Here is a 22780-nt window from a genome sequence, read left to right as displayed (position 1 = left end):
AAATTTCAATGTGGGCTCTGCATGTATAGAGTTTTTCTGCCAGTTGTTCTACTATGTATTTTTGTGTTTTCCTTTTAAAGCACTTGCTGAGTTAATTGGTGAAACTAAATTGGTCCTGAATGAGTTAAGGAGTTTGTGTGGGTTGTTGCTCCATGCAGGGATGGTTCCTATCTAGTGCTCAGTGTTGCTATGATGGGCCCTGTCTCCATAGTTGTTAAAGGTATTAGGCAATTAGTTGATGAATCAAAAGATTTGTTTAAATAAAGATTTGTTTCATTGCGGAATTCCAAAAGTTTCTTGATAAAGCTATACCAAATGATCAATCTAATGTGCAAACTCATTAAAAGTGATAGGGGAGCTGCAGACTATCCTGGCCGCATTGAAGAAGGTATGACTCAAACATAGACGGGATACCAGAGCTCACAGACTCGCACACTCACACCCACTGGAGAAATACTATTTAACTTGTTAACTTTAGTCTGTGGGAGAAACCAGGACTCCTACTGTGAGAGGCCACAAAATGAAAATAATGAATAGAGTTTAACATCTGTGCTTTACCATAGAAGTTTTTAAGTTACAGCATTTAACAATTAAATATAAAATGCAATCCACTTAACTGTACTATAGTAATCTGCCAAAATAGATTAAGCTTTTGTTTTGCTAAAGTTTTTCTTTATTCCAAAATGCAATTACATTCAATTACAGGTTATGTGCCAGTTTGTATTTTGCTAAGTAAGTGTTTCTTATACGGTATGTACTAGCTACAAGCTTGTAGGCATGAAGTCTATAATATTTTCATGTACAATAATCGGACTAAATTTACTTTATAATGCAGTATTCCGAATTGCCTGGTATAACTTTGTTTTTCATATATTTCCAATTCAAATTTTTAGTAATACCGTACGTTTAACAAGATTTATATTTGGGGCAGCCACTAGGTTGGGTTGACAGTATAATACATTTCAGTTTATCTCTTCATCCATACATATTTTAATCCCTCTTATTCCAAAACTGAATAATATGGAAGAAGAAACTGTATGGCCGAAATCAGCCCAGGATGACCTGTCATTGTCACCTCTGCCTTGAATAGCCCTCTGTGTTGTGATGTTAGGTTAAAGACAGGAACTACAAAAGGTTTTGTACACACGTCTGTAATGGTTTATTTTGTGACAATACAAAATATGCACAGGGTCTCATCACCTGTATGCACTGTAATACAAAATATACTCAAACATTAAAATTATAATTATTATTAAATTAACAAATGAAATTCCATAAGAAACTAAAAGAAAAGCCCTCACCTCACTGCTGCCATTACACAGCTAAGAACATGCCTGCATGAACATGCCCATTTCATTTTGGAAGGTTAACTTTTACAAGGCAGGGGTGTTGATGTTACCAATCTCTCATTTCTGTAATGGCACCACTTCCTACTTAAATGAAACTGAACAAAATATCTCTGGGCTTTTTAACCTATGCAATATAATTACAGTAACAAAAAATGATTTTGCCCCTTAACCTCTATTACACAAGTCCATCACATTGCAAATTCACAAATGCACCCTTGTTTGTCTATAGCATATTAATTTAGAGTTGCAGAATAACCTAACCTTTAACTCCTTGGGGTTTCAGATGAAAACCAGTTAAGGAAAGAATATGTGAACAATATACAGACAGTGACTAGGCTGGTATTGGAAACAAGAGCAGTGCCATCTTTCCAATCAGTTCAATTCATATTTATCTCTCTTCCCTATTGTGAGTTGAGAATATCATGCACACATACAAGTATTCAGATTAAAATGAGGCAAATAGTAAACATGTAATAATAAAAGCACAAAACATCTTGGAATAAACGCAATGCTGGATATGATCTTATTTTTGTATTGTACATAGAAACAAAGGCATGTGCAAAGTGTGCAAATTTAGTGCACACTTCTTTTTCTTTAGTGATGGCATGGTGATGCAGTGGGTAGAGGCGTCACTTTATAGATCCAGGATCCTGGGTTTGAATTCAAATATTTCCATGCCTATTCTTCTTGTGTGTTTTTGTGGGATTTCCTCCCATAATCCAAAAATGTGCAAATTAGGTTAATCTGTAATTCCAAACTGGTCTCTGTGACTGTTTGTGTGTGAATGGACCCTGCAATGGACTAATGTCCTGTCCTGGAGGTGGTTTTAATGTTTTCAGATCTATACCCAAAAGCCCTGAATTTATTTGAATGAGTGTGACCACTAGAGGATGCTTAGACTTTCATGAAGAAAATAATTGCCAAAGCCAAGTCATGGAAAAAGCAAATTTAAGTCTCCTAGGAATGAAGAGTAAAATAAAAAATAAATAAATAAATAAAATTAAGGCACCACATCCAGCCTCATAGTCTTAACCAAACATTGTAGTCTTCCATTCCCCACATTTGTGGAAAGTATTTTTCTGGAGTTTTTACCTTTATTGGCCTGGTTCCATAACCGACACATTGTACCTCTGGCCAGTGTGGCGGACGTCTGGGGCTCCTGCCCAGCCGGGACGCGTGGAGGATGGAAGGACCAGGAGAGGGATAATACCTTCCCCAGGACACGAGAAGGCAGCAACCCTGGTTTGCATCAGGGCCACGGGATCGGAGCTTAGAACCTCAAGCCCAGGGGGTGCACAGATGCTTACGGAGCCATGGACTGCAGCACTTCTGCCACACCAGGAAGTTCTGCCAAAACAGGAACCAGGTACACCCGGAGTGCTTCCGGGTGCCCATGCAGCACTTCCACCACACCATCAGGGAGGACCTGTTGCACATCCAGGTAAACTATAAAAGTAGCTACCTCACTCCTTTCGGGGAACTAGAGTCGGGAGGCAGAGGACAGAGCTTACGAGGGGAGCAGAAGAGAGGAGTGGAGGCAGAAGAAGAGTGAAGAGAAAGAAAGACGGGACTGAGTTTATTGGTTTGTTTGAGATTGTTCATTGTGTGCTGTGTAGAAGGAGAGCAAAATAAACGTGTGCGATTTTGGACTTCTGTGGTCTGTCTGTCTGTTTTTGGGCTGATCTCCACACCAGTTAACAGCCAAACTAGAATTGACTAACGGTTTTGTAGAGTACACTCTTATGAAATTGGCCAGGATCATGTCACTGAAAGGTGCCATCTGAAAACCTCATGGGGAGGATCCTAGTACAGGTACTTCCTTGACCTCTTTGCACTTGCACATGTCTTCTTTTTCCAGACCTCCAATCCTTGCCTGAGAAGAAGCAAGATGTGGATCCCAGCTTTACAAAATACAATACAGTTTATTTTTATATATATTTATAAAATCACACAAGAAGTGCTGCAATGGGTTTTAACAGGCTCTGCCTCTTGACAGCCCCCCAGCCTTGACTCTCTAAGAAGACAAGGAAAAACTCCCCAAAAAAATTCCTAGTAGGGAAAAAAATGAAAGAAACCTTTGGAAAGGCAGTTCAAAGAGAGACCCCTTCCTAGGTAGGTTGGGCGTGCAGTTGGGTGTCAAAAAGAAGGGTGTGATACAATACAATACACAGAACAGAACACAAGTAATCCTCAATACAGTATAATAGTGCAATAGAAATATTACAAGTACAGAGCAGAATTTAACCGTAGATGATGTCACATAATACAATTTGGATTTGGTCAGAGACCTTTAGACCGTGGCCATCAAGCTGCATCTCCCTATTGGCCATTCCATAGCTGAATCATTGCTGGGCTAGCCAGTCTGATAAAAAACCCTCTCTACCCGATAATTCCTGCGATTCTCCATCAGAGATGTCTTTACTGTAGGCAGGGAAAACAACTTGGCAGGTGGGCCGTGGCACCAAGTGCCACATTTGAGTACCGAGCAAAGAAAAAAAATAGGTGAGGGTTAGTAACAAATTATAACTACCATATTACTACCATTAACTAACATCAGAGATGCAGTCTGTACAGTTAATCAGCAGCTCTAGTCAGGATAAGCTAAACTGAAGTAGTGAGTCTTCATGCGGGATAGGAAAGCTGAGACCAAAGGGGCATCTATTATAGCAGCAGGCAGACCATTCCACAGTTTAGGGTCCCTCTAACTAAAAGCTCAACCTCCCGCTATTTTATTAATCCTTGGAATCATAAGCAGACCGGTATCTTGAGATCTTAATGTGCACTCTGGTTTGTAAGTCATGATAAGTTCTGATAAGTAAGCCGGACTTTGGCCATTTAAGACTTTATATGTTAAAAGGAGGATTTTGAAATCTGCCCTAAACTTAGCTGGGAGCCAGTGTAAGGATTTAAGAACTGGTGTTATGTGTTTGTATTTTCTTGTTCTTGTAATAATTCTTGCAGCAGCATTTTGGACTAACTGAAAGTTGTACAAAGAACAGTTTGAACATCCAGTGAACACCACATTGCAGTACTCAATCCTACTAGAAATAAATGCATGAAGTAATTTCTCAGAATCCTGCTTATTTAGAAAATGCCTTAATTTCCCAACATTTTGAACTTCTCTAGGCTGGTGGTAAGGCTGTCCTCCTGGCATTGCAAGCAATCTTTGCTTCCATTTAGGAGACTGGCATCATCCCAACTGACTGGAAAACTGGACTTGTCCCTATCGGGAAAGGGAAGGGTGATCGCCTGGATTGCAGAAACTACCGGGGGATAACACTGCTCTTGGTGTCAGGTAAGGTCCTTGCTAAGGATCACTTGCTCACCTACCAGCAACTGGCGCAGTCTGGTTTTACGCCTATGAAGTCTACCATCAACTGCATCCTGGCACTGAGGGTTCTCATGGAGCACAAATGTGAATATCGGCAGAGTTTCTTTGCAGCCTTTGTTGATTTTCATAAAGTGTTCGACTCAGCTGGTCGAGCTGCCATGTGGGACATCCTAGGTGTTCGCTGAATCTCCTCAAGGTTGCTGGAAATCATGAACGGCCTGTACATTGGTACTGTGAGTGATGTGCAGAGTACAGGCAGAACCTCTGTGTTTTTCCCAGTTGATTATGGGGTTTATCAGGGGTGTGTTCTTGTTCCTACTCTGTTCAATGCTTGCATGGAGTGGGTGTTGGGTAATGTTGTGGGGTTCAGTGGCTGTGGAGCATCTGTTGGTAAAGAAAGCTTCACTTATCTTAACTTTGCTGACGATGCTGTGATCTTCATGGAGTCAATGGAGGCTCTGATCAGGGCTTTCGGGAGACTGAGCGAGGAGTCGGAATGTCTGGGCTTGTGAGTGTCCTGGATAAAAACCAAGACCCAGGCCTTTAATGACATCTTGGGCACAGCCATCAGCAGTATGTCTGTCTGTGGAGAGAGTGTCGACCTTGTCGAGAGGTTTACTTACCTTGGCAGTGACATTCATGTCTTTGGTGACTCTTCCTGTGAAATCAGTAGACAGATTGAGAGAGCATTGGGGGTCATGAAGTCACTGGAAAGGGGTGTGTAGTGCTCCTGATATCTATGCAAAAGGATGAAGGTCCAAGTCTTTAAAGTCCTGGTACTTCCTGTTTGGCTATATGGTTGCAAGACATGGATGCTATCCAGGAAAATCCTTGGGTACCATTGGTTTGACTTTGTGTCAAATCAGCAGTTACTAATGGAGTCTCGAATGAGGCACATTACCTACATTGTGAAGGAGAGTCAGTTACGACACTATGGCCGTGATCCAGCTCGCAGGATCCTCATTGTTGGGGACCCGAGTGGCTGGACCAGGCCAAGGGGTCAGCCACGTAACACCTGGCTGTGGAAGACAGAGGGTCATTTCCAGACGGTGGGACTGGACTGCGTCTCTGCCTGTGGGGTTGCAAACCAGGATCCCGAGTTGTTTCGTCGTGTAGCGGGTGTGGCAACGCACTGTACCAGTGCATGCTCCCCAACTTGACTTAACTTGGCAATGCTAAGAATAGGCACTACAAGAACATCCATTGCACTTTTTACTAGTTTTGTTGGCACTGGATCTAGGGAACAAGTAGTGGGTTTCATTTTAGAAATTAAAGTTAAGACTTCCTTCTCAGTTACAGGATTAAAATTTCTAAAGTGCTGAATGCAATGTGAGACAGGGTCTGCCAGGCTTGTATGTGGTTTGCACTGTGATGCTGAGATCTGGGATCTTATATTTTTAATTTTCTCATTGAAGAAGTTCATAAAGTCTGTACTGCTAATATCTGTTGGTATTTTGCACTGTAGATCTGAATTCCCATTTGTTAATTTAGCCACTGTTCTAAACAGTACCCGAGGATTTTTATTATTGCTGTTATTTTAAAATAATAGTCTGAGTGAGCTTTAAAGAGAGCTTTTTTACATTTTTTTACACACTCTGTCCATGCAATTTGAAACACATGTAGCTTTATTGTTCTCCATCTGCACTCCAGTTTTCAACACTCTAATTTAAGCGCTTGAGTGTTATCATTAAACTAGGGAGAGTTTCAATTTGCTTTGATCACTTTTGTTTTAAAGGGAGCCACTGTGTCCAGAGCATCTCTCAAAGTCACATTATAATGAGATGTCAGCTGACCTAAATTGTTTTCCACGTTTATATTTGATGTTAACTGATCTAAATTGTTTTCCACAATTACCCCTGACTTGCTCAAAGTATCTATAAATTTTGAAACAGAATTACAATCTAGATGTCACATTGTCTTTGTTTTAATCTGTGAGTGTATTGATAAGGGCAGAACCGAATCAAATGTAATTAAATAGTGATCAGAAATAATTTAATTTAATGGAGTAATATTTAAATTTTGAATTTCAACTTTGTAAGTTATAATGAAATCTAATGTGTGGTTATCATTATGAGTTGGACCTTTGACAATCTGACAAAATCCAAAGAATTTAACAAATAAGTAAAACATTTGCTAAAAGTGTCATTTTTCCACATTACTGTGTACATTAAAATCCCTCATCAATACTATGTGATCATAATTTATAGCCAAATCAGATAAAAGGTTGCTAAATTCAGTCATGAACAATGAATATGGCCCTGGTGGTCTGTAGACTAGCACTATAATTGTGTTGGAATCTGTTTTAATATTTAAAATGAATGCCTCAAAGGATGTAAAGTTGCCTACATTTTTAGAAGTGATTTGCATTTTGTTACAATGAATTATTCTAAAGCCTCATCCTCGACCAGAATCTCTAGACTTATGAAGGAGTGAGTATCCATCTGGTGACGCTTCAGCTAGGGGAACAGTGTCACATTTACTAAGCCAGGTTTCAGTCAGTAGACACAGATCAGATTTTGTACTTATTATAATATCATTTACCAAAACAGCTTTACTGCCAAGAGAACGAATGTTCAATAAACAGCATTTAAAACTGCATGCTTCTTTCTGAACTGGTGATATATTTTTTGTTTTAATTTGAATTAGGTTTCTATTACAGGTGCCCATGGCGGAGGGTCGGGTTTATCTCTTGACCTAATCATACACCTTATTTTTTGGTTATCAAGTAATTTAAGGTTTGCATCATGGCTAAATTTATAGGATGCCCCATAACAGGGGTTATGCGTAACAGCTTCAGAAAAGTAACAGGTGGGATAAAAAACAGCCTGTGATTTAAGATGGTGCTCTAATCAGTCAACCAGGCAGTTTTGCTGCCATATTTTGGGATAATATAAAAGATCCCCTCCAGTTAGGATGAAGACCTTCTCTTTTGAAAAATCCAGACCTTTCCCAAAGATTATCCCATTTGTTCATAAAGGCTGTGCTTTTATTTGAACACCAGGTTTCTAGCCAGCAGTGAACGAAACGCAAGCTGCTATAAATCACATCCCCTCATAATCTTGGTAAGGGGCCAGATACAACTAAATTTCAACATTTTCTTTTAGCTTTGGTGCATAGAGAGTTGAAGTTCCTCTTTAATACCTCAGATTGGTGTAAATAAATATCATTAGTGCCGACATGCAAGCAATAAGGTAGATACTTCATCGTCGGTGACACGGTCCAATGCGGCCTCTATGTCAGAAATCTTTGCCCCTGTGAGGCATTTAACATTAACTGCTGGTTTAACATAGTTTGGAATTCTAACATTCTGCACTATGGAATCATCAATTATGAGTTTGTTTTCCAGGGGCTCCTTTGCCTGGTCTCACAGGGAGTAAGACAAACTGTGGCATGAGTTTAAGAATGAGATGAGAAAGATGTCAATAGACCAGTGAGGCATTCACAAAAGCTCAGGAATACCCCAGAGCATGCTTATAAATGAAATTAATTAATCCATGCTCAAACCAATCTGTCTTCTATGTTTTTCTCCCTATTCCTAGATTAATTTTATATCAGGAAACGTATGCCATGAGGTCAAGACTCTTAATGTTTTGCAGCCTATTATTTGGATTCTCCTTGGAGCACACTTCCCTTAATAGAAAGGTACAGTATGAATCACTTTTTTGTGTTGTGACGTGTGCAGAAAATAAACAGAATGCAGTATTCATCAATTGCAAGAAAGTATTACTTCTAGCTATTTTCTTATTGATTAATTTTGTCTTATGTAACACAGTGTTTATGAAGTCTATTTCTATAAATCCAGCAAAAATTCCAGTAAGTAAGTAGTTATCATGTTACTTGAACATGGAGTTCAAGATATGACGGAAACAAGAGCATTTCAAAAGTAAAATCTAAGGTAAAATAACAACAGGGAAACTATGTGCTTTTTGAGGTTTCTGTTGTAGTTATTAACAATACAGAAATTATGTAATGTACAGTAGTTTTGTAATGGAATACTGATGTGGAAGCAAGCAATGCAGATTAGGAGTATGGGGACAAAGTTTCAGTCCCCACAAGGTAGCCTAATGTTTGGAGTCTGTGTGTTCTTCCTGTGTTTTCTTGTATTTTCCCACAGCACAAAGATATTCTCTTAAGATGATTAGTAATTTTAATTTTATAATGTTAAGCCAATGTATTTTATCTTTATTTCTTCTGGAAAAGACAAACTACTATTATGTTTATAGCACCTTTTTATATCAAACACTATCAATAGGCATTTTACAACTATAGATACAATATAGAAGTATTTAGTTATGTTTTTAAAGTTGAAACATAGGTAGATTAAAAGTTTTGCTTGGGGTGATACAATTTGTGATACAGCTTGAAGTTTAAATGTAAATGGCAACCTCACAGTGTAAATTCCAGTGTTATAGCCACTGCATAACACTGCCCGACTGCAGCTTCCCTGAAAGAACCAGGATCAGGTATTGAAAAAAGGTAGGTGGAAGGATGGACTGATTTTTGGAAAAGGTAGTTAAAAACAAAGGCGCATTTGGCTATCATGTTTGTGATTTATAATTCTTAGAGAATGCCTACCATGCCTGGTCCAAAGGACAAAGTCCTGAAAAGTTATTTAAGGATAACTGTTCATAGCAGAGAGCACCAGATAAAATATATTGTCCTTTTGCTCATTTAGGACATGATAGAAAACAACAAACAATTTTAGTTCACTTTGAACTGAAAGTATAACATGTGGCTATGTTAGCATACCAGGACAATGTGGGAGCGGAGGATGCCATCATCTACAGTGGTGTGAAAAACTATTTGCCCCCTTCCTGATTTCTTATTCTTTTGCATGTTTGTCACACAAAATGTTTCTGATCATCAAACACATTTAACCATTAGTCAAATATAACACAAGTAAACACAAAATGCAGTTTTTAAATGATGGTTTTTATTATTTAGGGAAAAAAAAAATCCAAACCTACATGGCCCTGTGTGAAAAAGTAATTGCCCCCTTGTTAAAAAATAACCTACCTGTGGTGTATCACACCTGAGTTCAATTTCCGTAGCCACCCCCAGGCCTGATTACTGCCACACCTGTTTCAATCAAGAAATCACTTAAATAGGAGCTGCCTGACACAGAGAAGTAGACCAAAAGCACCTCAAAAACTAGACATCATGCCAAGATCCAAAGAAATTCAGGAACAAATGAGAACAGAAGTAATTGAGATCTATCAGTCTGGTAAAGGTTATAAAGCCATTTCTAAAGCTTTGGGACTCCAGTGAACCACAGTGAGAGCCATTATCCACAAATGGCAAAAACATGGAACAGTGGTGAACCTTCCCAGGAGTGGCCGGCCGACCAAAATTACCCCAAGAGCGCAGAGACGACTCATCTGAGAGGTCACAAAAGACCCAGGACAACTTCTAAAGAACTGCAGGCCTCACTTGCCTCAATTAAGGTCAGTGTTCACGACTCCACCATAAGAAAGAGACTGGGCAAAAACGGCCTGCATGGCAGATTTCCAAGACGCAAACCACTGTTAAGCAAAAGAACATTAGGGCTCGTCTCAATTTTGCTAAGAAACATCTCAATGATTGCCAAGACTTTTGGGAAAATACCTTGTGGACTGATGAGACAAAAGTTGAACTTTTGGAAGGCAAATGTCCCGTTACATCTGGTGTAAAAGGAACACAGCATTTCAGAAAAAGAACATCATACCAACAGTAAAATATGGTGGTGGTAGTGTGATGGTCTGGGGTTGTTTTGCTGCTTCAGGACCTGGAAGGCTTGCTGTGATAGATGGAACCATGAATTCTACTGTCTACCAAAAAATCCTGAAGGAGAATGTCTGGCCATCTGTTCGTCAACTCAAGCTGAAGCGATCTTGGGTGCTGCAACAGGACAATGACCCAAAACACACCAGCAAATCCACCTCTGAATGGCTGAAGAAAAACAAAATGAAGACTTTGGAGTGGCCTAGTCAAAGTCCTGACCTGAATCCAATTGAGATGCTATGGCATGACCTTAAAAAGGCGGTTCATGCTAGAAAACCCTCAAATAAAGCTGAATTACAACAATTCTGCAAAGATGAGTGGGCCAAAATTCCTCCAGAGCGCTGTAAAAGACTCATTGCAAGTTATCGCAAACGCTTGATTGCAGTTATTGCTGCTAAGGGTGGCCCAACCAGTTATTAGGTTCAGGGGGCAATTACTTTTTCACACAGGGCCATGTAGGTTTGGATTTTTTCTCCCTAAATAATAAAAACCATCATTTAAAAACTGCATTTTGTGTTTACTTGTGTTATATTTGAGTAATGGTTAAATGTGTTTGATGATCAGAAACATTTTGTGTGACAAACATGCAAAAGAATAAGAAATCAGGAAGGGGGCAAATAGTTTTTCACACCACTGTATATGCTACACCGATCCCTCTCCCACTTGGACAGAGGCAGTGGTGCTGTAAGAATTATGTTTCTGGACTTCTCTAGCGCCTTCAACACCATCCAACCTATGCTCCTTAGGGACAAGCTGACAGAGATGGGAGTAGATTCATACCTGGTGACATGGATTGTGGACTATCTTGCAAACAGACCTCAGTATGTGCGTCTTGGGAACTGCAGGTCTGACATTGTGGTCAGTAACACAGGAGCGCCGCAGGGGAGTCCTGCCATGTACAAAAGTTCGCTGACGATACCGCTATCATGGGCTGCATCAGGAGTGGGCAGGAGGAGGAGTATAGGAACCTCATCAAGGACTTTGTTAAATGGTGCGACTCAAACCACCTACAACTGAACACCAGCAAAACCAAGGAGCTGGTGGTGGATTTTAGGAGGCCCAGGCCCTTCACGGACCCCGTGATCATCAGAGGCGACTTTATACAGAGGGTGCAGACCTACAAATACCTGGGAGTGAAGCTGGATGATAAATTGGACTGGACTGCCAATACTGATGCTCTGTGCAAGAGAGGACAGAGCTGACTATACTTCCTTAGAAGACTGGCATCCTTCAACATCTGGAATAAGATGAAGCAGATGTTCTATCAGACGGTTGGGGAGAGCGCCATCTTCTACGCAGTGGTGTGCTGCGGAGGCAGCATAAAGTAGAAGGACACATCACACCCGGACAAACTGGTGAGGAAGGCAGGCTCTATTATAGGCACTGAGCTGAACAGTTTGACATCTGTGGCAGAGCGACGGGCGCTGAACAGGCTCCTGTCAATCATGGAGCGTCCACTGCATCCACTGAACAGTATCATCTCCAGACAGAGGAGCAGCTTCAATGACAGACTGTTGTCAATGTCCTGCTCCACTGACAGACTGAGGAGATCGTTCCTCCCCCACACTATGCGACTCTTCAATTCCACCCGTGGTTAAACATTAACATTATACAAAGTTATTGTCTGTTTTACCTGCATTTTTATCACTCTTTAATTTAATATTGGTTTTTATGAGTATGCTCTTGCTGGAGTATGTGAATTTCCCCTTGGGATTAATAAAGTATCTATCTATCTATCTATCTATCTATCTATCTATCTATCTATCTATCTATCTATCTATCTATCTATCTATCTATCTATCTATCTATCTATCTATCTATCTATCTATCTATCTATCTATCTATCTATCATAGTGTGTATTTTGTAATAAACGTTGCTCTAAACCTCATGTACAGTGCATCTGGAAAGTATTCACAGCGCATCACTTTTTCCACATTTTGTTATGTTACAGCCTTATTCCAAAAGGATTAAATAAATTTTTTTCCTCAGAATTCTAAACACAGCACCCCATAATGACAACATGAAAAAAGTTTACTTGAGGTTTTTGTAGATTTATTAAAAATAAAAAAACTGAGAAATCACATGTACATAAGTATTCACAGCCTTTGCTCAATACTTTGTCGATGCACCTTTGGCAGCAATTACAGCCTGAAGTCTTTTTGAATATGATGCCACAAGCTTGGCACACCTATCCTTGGAAAGTTTCGCCCATTCCTCTTTGCAGAACCTCTCAAGCTCCATCTGGTTGGATGGAAAGCGTTGGTGCACAGTCATATTAAGATCTCTCCAGAGATGTTCAATCAGATTCAAGTCTGGGCTCTGGCTGGGCCACTCAAGGACATTCACAGAGTTGTCCTGAAGCCACTCCTTTGATATCTTGGCTGTGTGCTTAGGGTCGTTGTCCTGCTGAAAGATGAACCGTCGCCCCACTCTGAGGTCAAGAGTGCTCTGGAGCAGGTTTTCATCCAGGATGTCTCTGTACATTGCTGCAGTCATCTTTCCCTTTATCCTGACTAGTCTCCCAGTTCCTGTTGGTGAAAAACATTCCCAGAGCATGATGCTGCCACCACCATGCTTCACTGTAGGGATGGTATTGACCTGGTGATGAGCGGTGCCTGGTTTCCTCCAAACATGACGCCTGGCATTCACACCAGAGAGTTCAATCTTAGTTTCATCAGACCAGAGAATTCTGTTTCCTTCAGGTGCCTTTTGGCAAACTCCAATTTTGAGCTTCATGGCAAAGGCTGTGAATACTTATGTACATGTGCTTTCTCAATTTTTTTATTTTTAAAAAATTTGCAAAAATCTCAAGCAAACTTTTTTCACATTGTCAATATGGGGTGTTGTATGTAGAATTCTGAGGAAAAAAAATTATTTCATCCATTTTGGAATAAGGCTACAATGTAACATAGCAAAATGTGGAAAAAGTGATGCACTGTGAATACTTTCCGGATGTTGTCCATTAGGGAAAGTAGCTGCTAAGGCTTTCCAGCACTAGATCTGGGGTTGCAGGAACAATTAGGGCTACTGGGTGTAGTTCTTGCCTTATGTAGTCGATGGAGACCAGCACATGTCCCACAAATAACTCCAGGGGGAACTGAAAGTGACCCTGGAATGGTCCAGCCATAAGGCTTTTGACCTTGGAGCTGGCAGCATAGTTGTTAGCAACTTAGAGAACTATGGTGGTAAAAGAAGTTACAGGAAGTGTTTATTGAGTACTACAATGTGGGTAAAGTAGCATGCAGCCCATGTGGAAAAGGTTTGCAAATATTTTAACTTTGTCGTTATTGGTTATTGAGTGTAGAATGATGGGCAAAAATTGCTAATTTATCCATTTAAAGTTAAATCTAAAACACAATAAGGATACAAAATGAATGGATCTGAATACTTTCTGAATTCACTGTGAATTACATGGATTCTTAAAATTTTAATATCTAATAAACAGTTTCACAAAATGTGAGACAGAAACATTAAAACTGCTCTGAACAGAGGAAAGCTGTCTGACAGGCAAAAAGGAAACACTTGGATAAACTGGATTCATTATACAGTGACACATTTTCATGACTAATGTTTCATGGCCTCCTGGCTATCAACAATTATAAAGAGAATGCCAATAAAATCACAGACAGGAACACCTTATCAAATGTGCTAAATAAATTTTACACCTGTTTTGAAGCTCTGACACCAACATTTCCATCTGGTTTCATAGTAAAAGTGATTTTGTTGTAAAACTCTTGTCACTGTGATGTGTGGAGCTGTTTTATGAAAACACAGAGTTTCGTTTTGCTTTCTTAAAAAGTTTGAAGATCAGCTAATATTTGCATTTACTGGCATTACAAACCTAGTGTTTGAAGCCTATCTGCTTTAAAAACATCACTGCACCACAATTCTCCAATAAATTAGTGTAAAATGGGTGAAAAACTACAGTCCCAAGTTCTGGGGCCACAAAATTCTTAGTAATTCTGAGAATTTACAGCTCTTTGTCAGACCTTGTAGACCCTCTTCAGTTTGCATATGGAATGAACATGCCTCTTTGGCTACACATTAATTTTGAGTAATGAGCAAAATGTTTCATAAGAAATTGAATTTTCTCCCAGTCTGCCTGTTTGGCTTCTCAAAACGTTCAAATGGCATTTCGTTTACAGCGAAATCTGCGCCATTCACACAAGTAGAAGGTGTGTAGTTTCTGACTGGATGTGTTTTACTATATTAATTCCACATGTGTCTGGATGTTACTCAGTGTTTAAAGAAAGAATCAGTATTTTTCTGTAGTGACAAAAATAACAAAGCACTGGAGTCATCTCCTGTCACTTGTAGACTTATTGTTTAGCTATCCGTCAAATGTTGTAATTATTGTGTATTATGATGCCCACTTAGTCAATTGTGATCACAATTTTAGCAACTGCAATAAAAAACAAGAATCAGTGACAGAAATAAAACTCAAAGCTCCATGATATTGTGCACAGTGATGAATTTTGTTCATGTGGAACATGTTGCATTTTTGAAAACCGCACTGTACCACTTCACAGTGATGTGAAAAGAGGCAGAAAGAGCATTGTTTTTACTGGTATTCTACTGAATACTTGTGTTAGCAGAAGTGGAAAAAACACAAGTAAACTTGGAATTGTAAGCAAGGCTTTAGAAGCAATAGTCCTTTTTTCAACCCCATCAAAAATGTGTTAATTGCTAAAAAAACTCTTCTTAGTGAGTGCAATAAATGATGTCTTTTGCTTGTTACATGGGCATGGTGCATGATGTCATCTGGAAGTGGTCTGTGATGTCATTGCTGCACCATTATAAAAGATAATGGCAAGCAGTTCTCAGCATCCAACCGTTTGGATAAATATTAAGGAAAAATTAATCGTAATCGCTAGTATTAAAACACTGGAACATTATAAAAATTGTTTTGAGAACAGGTCATCCAGCCAAATCAGCTCACCAATCCTTTTCATTAAATTTGGTCAATATTTGGAGGTCCCTAAAGTCCTACTCTCTACTGTACTGTTTGGGAATTTATTCAATGTATCTTTGGTCATTTTTTAATATTTTTGAGAAATTTGCCTTTAACATGTTGACAACTGCATCACTGTGTTCTTCTTGAAATATGTAAGTAACATCTGGGATCCACTGTACTAATTTTCTTCATAATTATAAACTTTCTCACACTCTCTTATGTCCTACACATTGTTCTAGAGTTAGTGATCTTGTGTGACTTATACAGATGGTAACATCTTTTTAATTTCTTTTTTAGCCACCCCACACTCCTATGTACTTTTTACGTTCTGTAAATCTCAGGATAAAATTTTCCTGTATTATGTGTAAGCAGCAGCAGTTTTTCAATCTGTTGTTTTCTTAGGATTTTAAGTATATTGCTGTCTGTGCCAGAGACGTTTTGTCATGACTTAGGGTGAATAAATTATTCACAAAATTCGAGAATTCCTCTGTTCTACTTCTTGGCTATCATTTGGATTGTGCTGGATTTCAAGTAGACCTGGAAGTGGAAACTGCCTGACAGTATTATACAGGTCTATAGACTGGTTATAGATTGTTTATTAAAATATGAATTCATTTCTTACTCCCATTACAAATGTTACTGAAAAGAATAGTTGAAAATGTATTTAAACTTTGAAGGCTCAAACTGTGTTTAATTTGTTTAAAGAGAAATTTATGTCCACCCTTGTTCTTCGTCATCCTGACGTTTCTTTACCTTTAAAGTACAGGTTGGTGCATTGAGTCTCAAGGTAGGGCTGTTTTTTGCAACGTTACCCTGATTTGGTCCAGTTACATCCGTATGCATATTTTTCAAAAGCGTATATCCAATTAAGAACAGAATTATAATCTGGATGATCATGAAATGTTAACTGGTAAGTATGATATGGAAGTGTGGCGCTATTAGTTGGAGGGCAGTGCACATCAGTTTACTATATACAGTTTAATGATCATAAAAATCTTATGGGTTTTAAACAGTAAAAACAAGTAGGTACTGCACTTTCTTTAAAGATCTCCAGTGATCAAAAATGAAAAAGTACTTTCATATTTCCCTTCAGTTATGTATAATATTTATGAGTAAATATTAAGCCCTAAATAAGTAAATAGTAAGTCCTTTCTTATTTTTAATGGTGATGGACAGGTTGACAGACAGGATTAGACAGGAGTCCCCATGAACTATGATATGATCTGTAGCAAGAGTAGAGAGCAAGTTGAGGAGACCCTGGAGAGGAGGAGATATGCTCTAGAGAGGAGAGGAATGAAGGTCAGTAGGAACAAGAAGACAGAATATTTGTGTGTAAATGAGAGGGAGGTCAATGGAATGGTGAGGATGCAGGGAGTAGATTTGACGAAGGTGGATGAGTTTAAATATGTGGGATCAACAGTACAGAGTAATGGGGATTGAGAAGGACAGGTAAAAAAGAGAGTGTGGTCAGGGTGAAGTTGGTGGAGAGGAGTGTCAGGAGTGATTTGTGACAGAGGGATATCAGCAAGAGTGAAAGGGAAGTTCTACAGGATGGTAGTGAGACCAGCAATGTTATATGGTTTGGAGACGGTGGAACTGACCAGAAAGCAGGAGACAGAGCTGGAGGTAGCAGAGTTAAAGATGCTAAGATTTGCTTTGGGTGTGACAAGGATGGACAGGATTAGAATTGAGTACATTAGAGGATCAGCTCAAGTTGGACGATTGGGAGACAAAGCCTGAAAAGTGAGATTACATTGGTTTGGACATGTGCAGAGGAGAAATGCTGGGTGTATTGGGAAATGGATCCTTAGGATGGAGTTGCTAGGTAAGAGGAAAAGAGGGAGGCCTAAGAAAAGGTTTATGTATGTGGTGAGAGAGGATTTGCAGGTGGTGGGTGTATCAGAGCAATGGAAAAAGGTGATCCCCCCCTAACGGGAGCGGCCGAAAGAAGATTTATCAGTAAAAGTTTGTCTTCATGTGTGATTAAACGTTTAGAGCAGAACAACAACTTCAGCTTCCAGATGCTAAAGCAAATTTGCAATAAACAAAAGACAAAAATATATACAAAGATTAACAAGGCAGTGACATCCTTGGTTCCCACCTGGAAGAAAAAAACATGCCTTAAACTTCTACCAGGTACAGGAGACTGAAGATACCTGGGATATTATGAATTTGAAATTTCTCATCTTGCTAGTGATTTGGTGGAATTCTTAAAATGTTAAAAAATGTTTGACAATTTAAAAGTTTATTTTGAAGAAATATTGTAGATATTTTCCAGAACAAGAACTTGCAATGCCATAGATGTCTTCCTGCAATAAATATAAAAGGTGCTTTTAACAAAAATTATGAACCTTTTAATTTTCAAAAAATTTTACCTCAATAAAAAGACTTTTTCAAAATAAATACAATTTCAGGTGAGTAAATGTCAAATAAAATGTGTATTTGGTAAGAATGTCATGTGAACCATTTGTTGAAAATTTTGTTGTTGGTTATCATGTTTATGATAAGAATTTTTGTTTGTGTATATATTCAGGTCAAACCAAGACCAATAAGCCTGAACACTCCCAAAAAAGTCCCAAAGTCCACTTACTTTAAAAAGAGAATGAGGCCTAAAATTCAACCAAAGGTGAAGAATGTAACTATAAACATCTGTCCAATAAATAACAAAGCTTTGACTTGATTTTAATTGCTTTTATTGGACTAAATCCAAAAAAGAGTCCAAACTACCAAAACTGAATCAAAAATACAAAAGTAGGTTGCCAAAGACCAAAAAACATAACAAAACATAAAAATGTTTTTTAAACCAACAGTCCACAATACTAACTCAATAGATAAAGCAAAGGTTCAAACAGCTAAGAAAACCAAAAGTAAAAACACCACCCTAAAGAGGAAGGAAAACCAAAGAAAGCTGGAAACAAATGTCTCAGTGGTTTGTTTGATGCATGCTCGGCCCTTAAATAGACTGGTTCCACAACGTTTGTATGCTAGAGTTGCCAGAAGCACGCCAGAATGGGCATGTAGAATTTATGCATCCTCTTCCTGTTTGCATGGGTTTCTTCCAGATATTCTAGGTTTCCTCCCTCTTCCTCAAAAATGTGCATGTTGGGTTGATTGGGAATTCCAAATTGACCTGTGTTTGTGTGAGTGGGATTGTGAGCAAAGGTGGGGCCTCCAGTGGACAGGCAACTTGTCTATGTCTGCTCTCTGCTTTGTATTCAATGGTCATGAGGCTCTAGTCCTCTGTGACACTAAATCAGATTTGAGAATGTTATGTTATGGTCCAGATAAAAATGGACCTTGTTAATTTTACAAATGGCACTAAACTAGTGAGACTAGTAAATACCTTGAAGTCAGTAAAACCATTACTAAAGTAATTGGACAGAATTCAAAATCAGGCAGATGTGTTAGAAAATGAAAAGGTACTACATGCAGGTTGTAAAAAATAGATGATTAGACACTGGGGGCTTAGTGAAAAATTTACAAGCAAACCTTATTAGAAGGATTTAGAAGTTGTATTGAACTTGTCACTGTTAACATTCAAGAGGTATTTTACAAGTGATTAAGAAATCTGTAACATAACACTCTGTGTTAAACAGAAGTGAGGGCAACATATTCTTGAGCTATTCAGTGCACTTGTGAGGTCTGATTTGGAAATTTATGTACATTCTGGTATTACAAAAAAAGATTGAGTTGAATCTTTTTCAGGTTGAGCAAATAGGAAGAAGCGTTCAGAATTGTGAAGGAAATTAATATGTTGGATACCATGTTCAAGTAACCATGTATGTTGGTTACTTAAAAACAAGTTCTTCAGTTATAACGTGGGAGACACAGATGGAAGCTGGTTAAAGTTTTTTTTTGTGCAAACAATATAAGATAGATAGATAGATAGATAGATGCTTTATTAATCCCAAGGGGAAAGTCACATACTCCAGCAGCAGCATACTAATAAAAAACAATATTAAATTAAAGAGTGATAAAAATGCAGATAAAATATCCTCAGTCTGTCAGTGGAGCAGGACAGTGACAGCAGTCTGTTGCTGAAGCTGCTCCTCTGTCTGGAGATGATACTGTTTAGTGGATGCAGTGGATTCTCCATGATTGACAGGAGCCTGCTCAGCACCCATCGTTCCGCCACAGATGTCAAACTGTCCAGCTCCGTGCCTACAATAGAGCCTGCCTTTCTCACCAGTTTGTCCAGGCGTGAGGTGTCCCTCTTCTTTATGCTGCCTCCGCAGCACACCACTGCGTATAACAGGGCTCTCGCCACAACCGTCTGATAGAACATCTGCAGCATCTTATTACAGATGTTGAAAGACGCCAGCCTTCTGAGGAAGTATAGTCGGCTCTGACCTTTCTTACACAGAGCATCAGTATTGGCAGTCCAGTCCAATTTACCATCCAGCTGCACTCCCAGGTATTTATAGGTCTGCACCCTCTGCACACAGTCACCTCTGATGATCACAGCTTCCATGAGGGGCCTGGTCCTCCTAAAATCCACCACCAGCTCCTTGGTTTTGCTGGCGTTCAGTTGTAGGTGGTTTGAGGTGCACCATTTAACAAAGTCCTTGATGAGGTTCCTATACTGTGTAAAATAGGAAATGTAAAATAGGAAATGTGTAAAATGTGTAGAATAGTCTAAACGTATATTGTGAGGAAGATGCATTCATTTATTAGTCGCTGGCAGGGTGTCCCTAAAGCCCTCCTCAGTAGTTTTTCTTTTGGCATAATCTCTACCTACGAGCTTCTCACATCAGCCTATGACTAAGTCAATAGAAAAAGACAGTTTCATGGTAATATTTACTGTATGTGCCTGTTTTCATTAATCTGTTTTTCCCTAAAGACTTTGCACCACTTTTAGCCATACTAAAGGATTGTGTCTATAACCCAGATGCAAGCTGTTATGTTTAATGACAGTGTTTGCCTCTTTGTTGTTATTTGTAAAGCACCTTGACTGATCTACTGCTTTTGGTCATCACTGTGACTCCAGAATGCCACACATTTATACTGCACACTTGTTAATTTTTTATGCAGTACTACTGTATGAGTAAGTTTCTCTATAATGTATTTTGGAAGGTTCATTGTACATTACACAATTGCATTGCTCAGATACCCTTTTTATTTAATACTTGTATTATTTTTCACTTCTCTATATCTTTCTTTATTTACCACATTTTTTCATTTTCAATCTGTTCCTGAGAAAACAAAAGTGAGTGAGTATTCCAACTTACTTGTTACAAACAGCAATCTCAAACCAAAGTTGCAACCCTCTAAATAAGTTTCTTCTGGCAAGCTATCTGGTTGTTTGGCTCCACAAGTTGTTCTCTAAATAAAGAGAATTCCTGTGATACAGAGAACTTTAAAGTGTCCTTATAAGCAGGTGTCTTCTTTGGCTTTTAGGAACTTGGACAAACCTCAAATAGTCTGGAGGAAGGGCCTGACGTCACAGCATTCTGGTGGGGAGAATGGGCCAAGTGGACAGCCTGCACTCGCTCATGTGGAGGAGGAGTGAAATCACAGGAGAGGCACTGTCTTAAACAAAGGTACTGACTGAACATTCCTTTGATTGTATTGAAAAAAATGTTTAAGCTTTGGTCTTGAGTTATTCTGATGTGCTTTTTAAGGCTGTTCATTCATTCTTTCATTTTAAAAATATGTTTATTCTATCACAAGGTTGTAGGGTGCTACACTTTATAAAGCGTGTATTTACATATGATGACAATATCATTTTAAGATGAAATGTAGCAAAATATGTTTATTATATTATACAGATAAAACTTTAACTTCATTTAAATAATCTATATTGTTAATAATTAAACATGTGAGGACACAGTGCCGCAGGGCTAGCGAGGAGCTTGCGCTCCATTCAGATTGTTCCTGCCTCACGCTGTATTCTTGCTGGTGCTGGCGCGACAAGGGAAGGATAGGTGGATTTGAATAATTAAACATGTACTATGAAGATATTTCAATTTTCCTTAAAAGTTTTGAAGAATCAGTGTTCTAAGCTTACAGATGGCTTAACGTCTATAACGTCTGATTGTGTGGCGATTGGGTATTTGGAGAAAGAAAAGTAAGAACAGGAATTGGGGGTTAGTGCGTTTGAAAGAGGCAGTACTGCTACAATAAATTATTTCATCGAAGGTCGCACACGCCGCAGTAAGCATCTTGCGTAAGACATGAACAATCACTGTGCCACCATGTTCCCATGTTTAATAACATGCTTTAACTCCTATCATCATGGAAATGATACCAAGTATGCATCTCAGTATTTTAATTATTCAGAGAGCTGTAATATCACGAATGTAATGGATTCTGTGTTCTGTCGGTGGAAGAGAAAGCACGTAGTGATTCACACACATAGAGCACATAGAAGATCAAATACCAAAACAAGCATTTAACATGCTACTTTAGTTACGATGGGATTTGAGAAACTAGTAAATTAAGTGATTTTAAGATGAAGTTTATAATGTTCTACTATATAACAAAATAAACTACATGATTAAAGTGGAAATTCCGAGATTAAAGTTGACATTTCGTGCTTTTTTTTTTTTCTCTCTACCCCAATAAGCTTTCATATGACAGTCAGACGCTGGGCTTTGACTCGCCTTTTCATGGCGACTTCTTTTTTATTTCGGGCACTGTACGACTTTGTGAACTTGAGCTTTCGAGTTTCTCCGAAATGCTATGTCACTCGATAAACTCCCTTGTGTTGTTTGTACCACTGTTTAAACCAACAAATAGTACGTTTTCCTTGCCTCCGCTTGGTATTCACTGAAATTCTTTTATTCCCAACCCCATGCTTTTGCCATTGCCTTTTCACAGAACGTTTCGCTTAAGGGCTATTTATATTGATTTTCACTTTTTTTTTTTTATTATATTTATTTTATTAATTTTATTGGAATCCATACAAAGCAATCAAGTTTTTACAAAAAGAAAAACTGAGTTAAGAACAGATTGATCCCCACCCCTGAGAGAGAGAGCAAGCCAAACGGCGTAAAATTTAAGGCTTGTAAACATACCTAAATTAATAAATTCTCTGTACATCATGAACTTATTTTAAAATATTACTGATTAGATCCTGCCATGTTTTGAAAAAAGTCTGTACGGATCCTCTAACTGGGTATTTGATTTTTTCCAATTTCAAATTATATAACACATCAGTTTCCCACTGACTTAAAAGAGGAGAGTTTGGGTTCTTCCAGTTTATCAGAATAAGTCTGATTTTCACTTTCAAAGAGATGTAACTCTGGAAGGAGTTTGGGGAGTGGCAGCAGGCACATGCCCGTGTGTTACTTTTCACGCTGACCGAGATTTATGGAGCGGAAGAACATGGAAGTTGGCGTTCGCACAGATTTATGCATCTGGATTTTTTTGTTCGTACGCACATT

The 22780-nt window shown here is 38.7% G+C and overlaps 1 protein-coding gene across 4 annotated transcripts in view; it reads left to right on the top strand.

The window, feature by feature from the left end:
• Positions 1-22780, top strand: part of adamtsl2 (ADAMTS-like 2) — a 137131-nt gene that overhangs the window by 37073 nt on the left and 77278 nt on the right. For 3 of the 4 annotated variants that reach the window (XM_039762755.1, XM_039762753.1, XM_039762754.1), the window contains 2 exons: positions 8220-8322; positions 20793-20935. In XM_039762755.1, the coding sequence (XP_039618689.1) occupies positions 8248-8322; positions 20793-20935 (218 nt within the window). In that variant the 5' untranslated portion in view covers positions 8220-8247. Of the gene's footprint in view, positions 1-4626; positions 4645-8219; positions 8323-20792; positions 20936-22780 lie in introns of those variants that run through there. The other variant, XM_039762756.1, reaches the window with a different exon arrangement.

This window comes from Polypterus senegalus, chromosome 9 (genome assembly GCF_016835505.1).
Source record: "Polypterus senegalus isolate Bchr_013 chromosome 9, ASM1683550v1, whole genome shotgun sequence".
NCBI classification, from domain to species: Eukaryota; Metazoa; Chordata; class Cladistia; order Polypteriformes; family Polypteridae; genus Polypterus; species Polypterus senegalus.
Note: the sequence above shows the minus strand (reverse complement) of the source record. Positions and strands in the feature narration are given on the sequence as shown.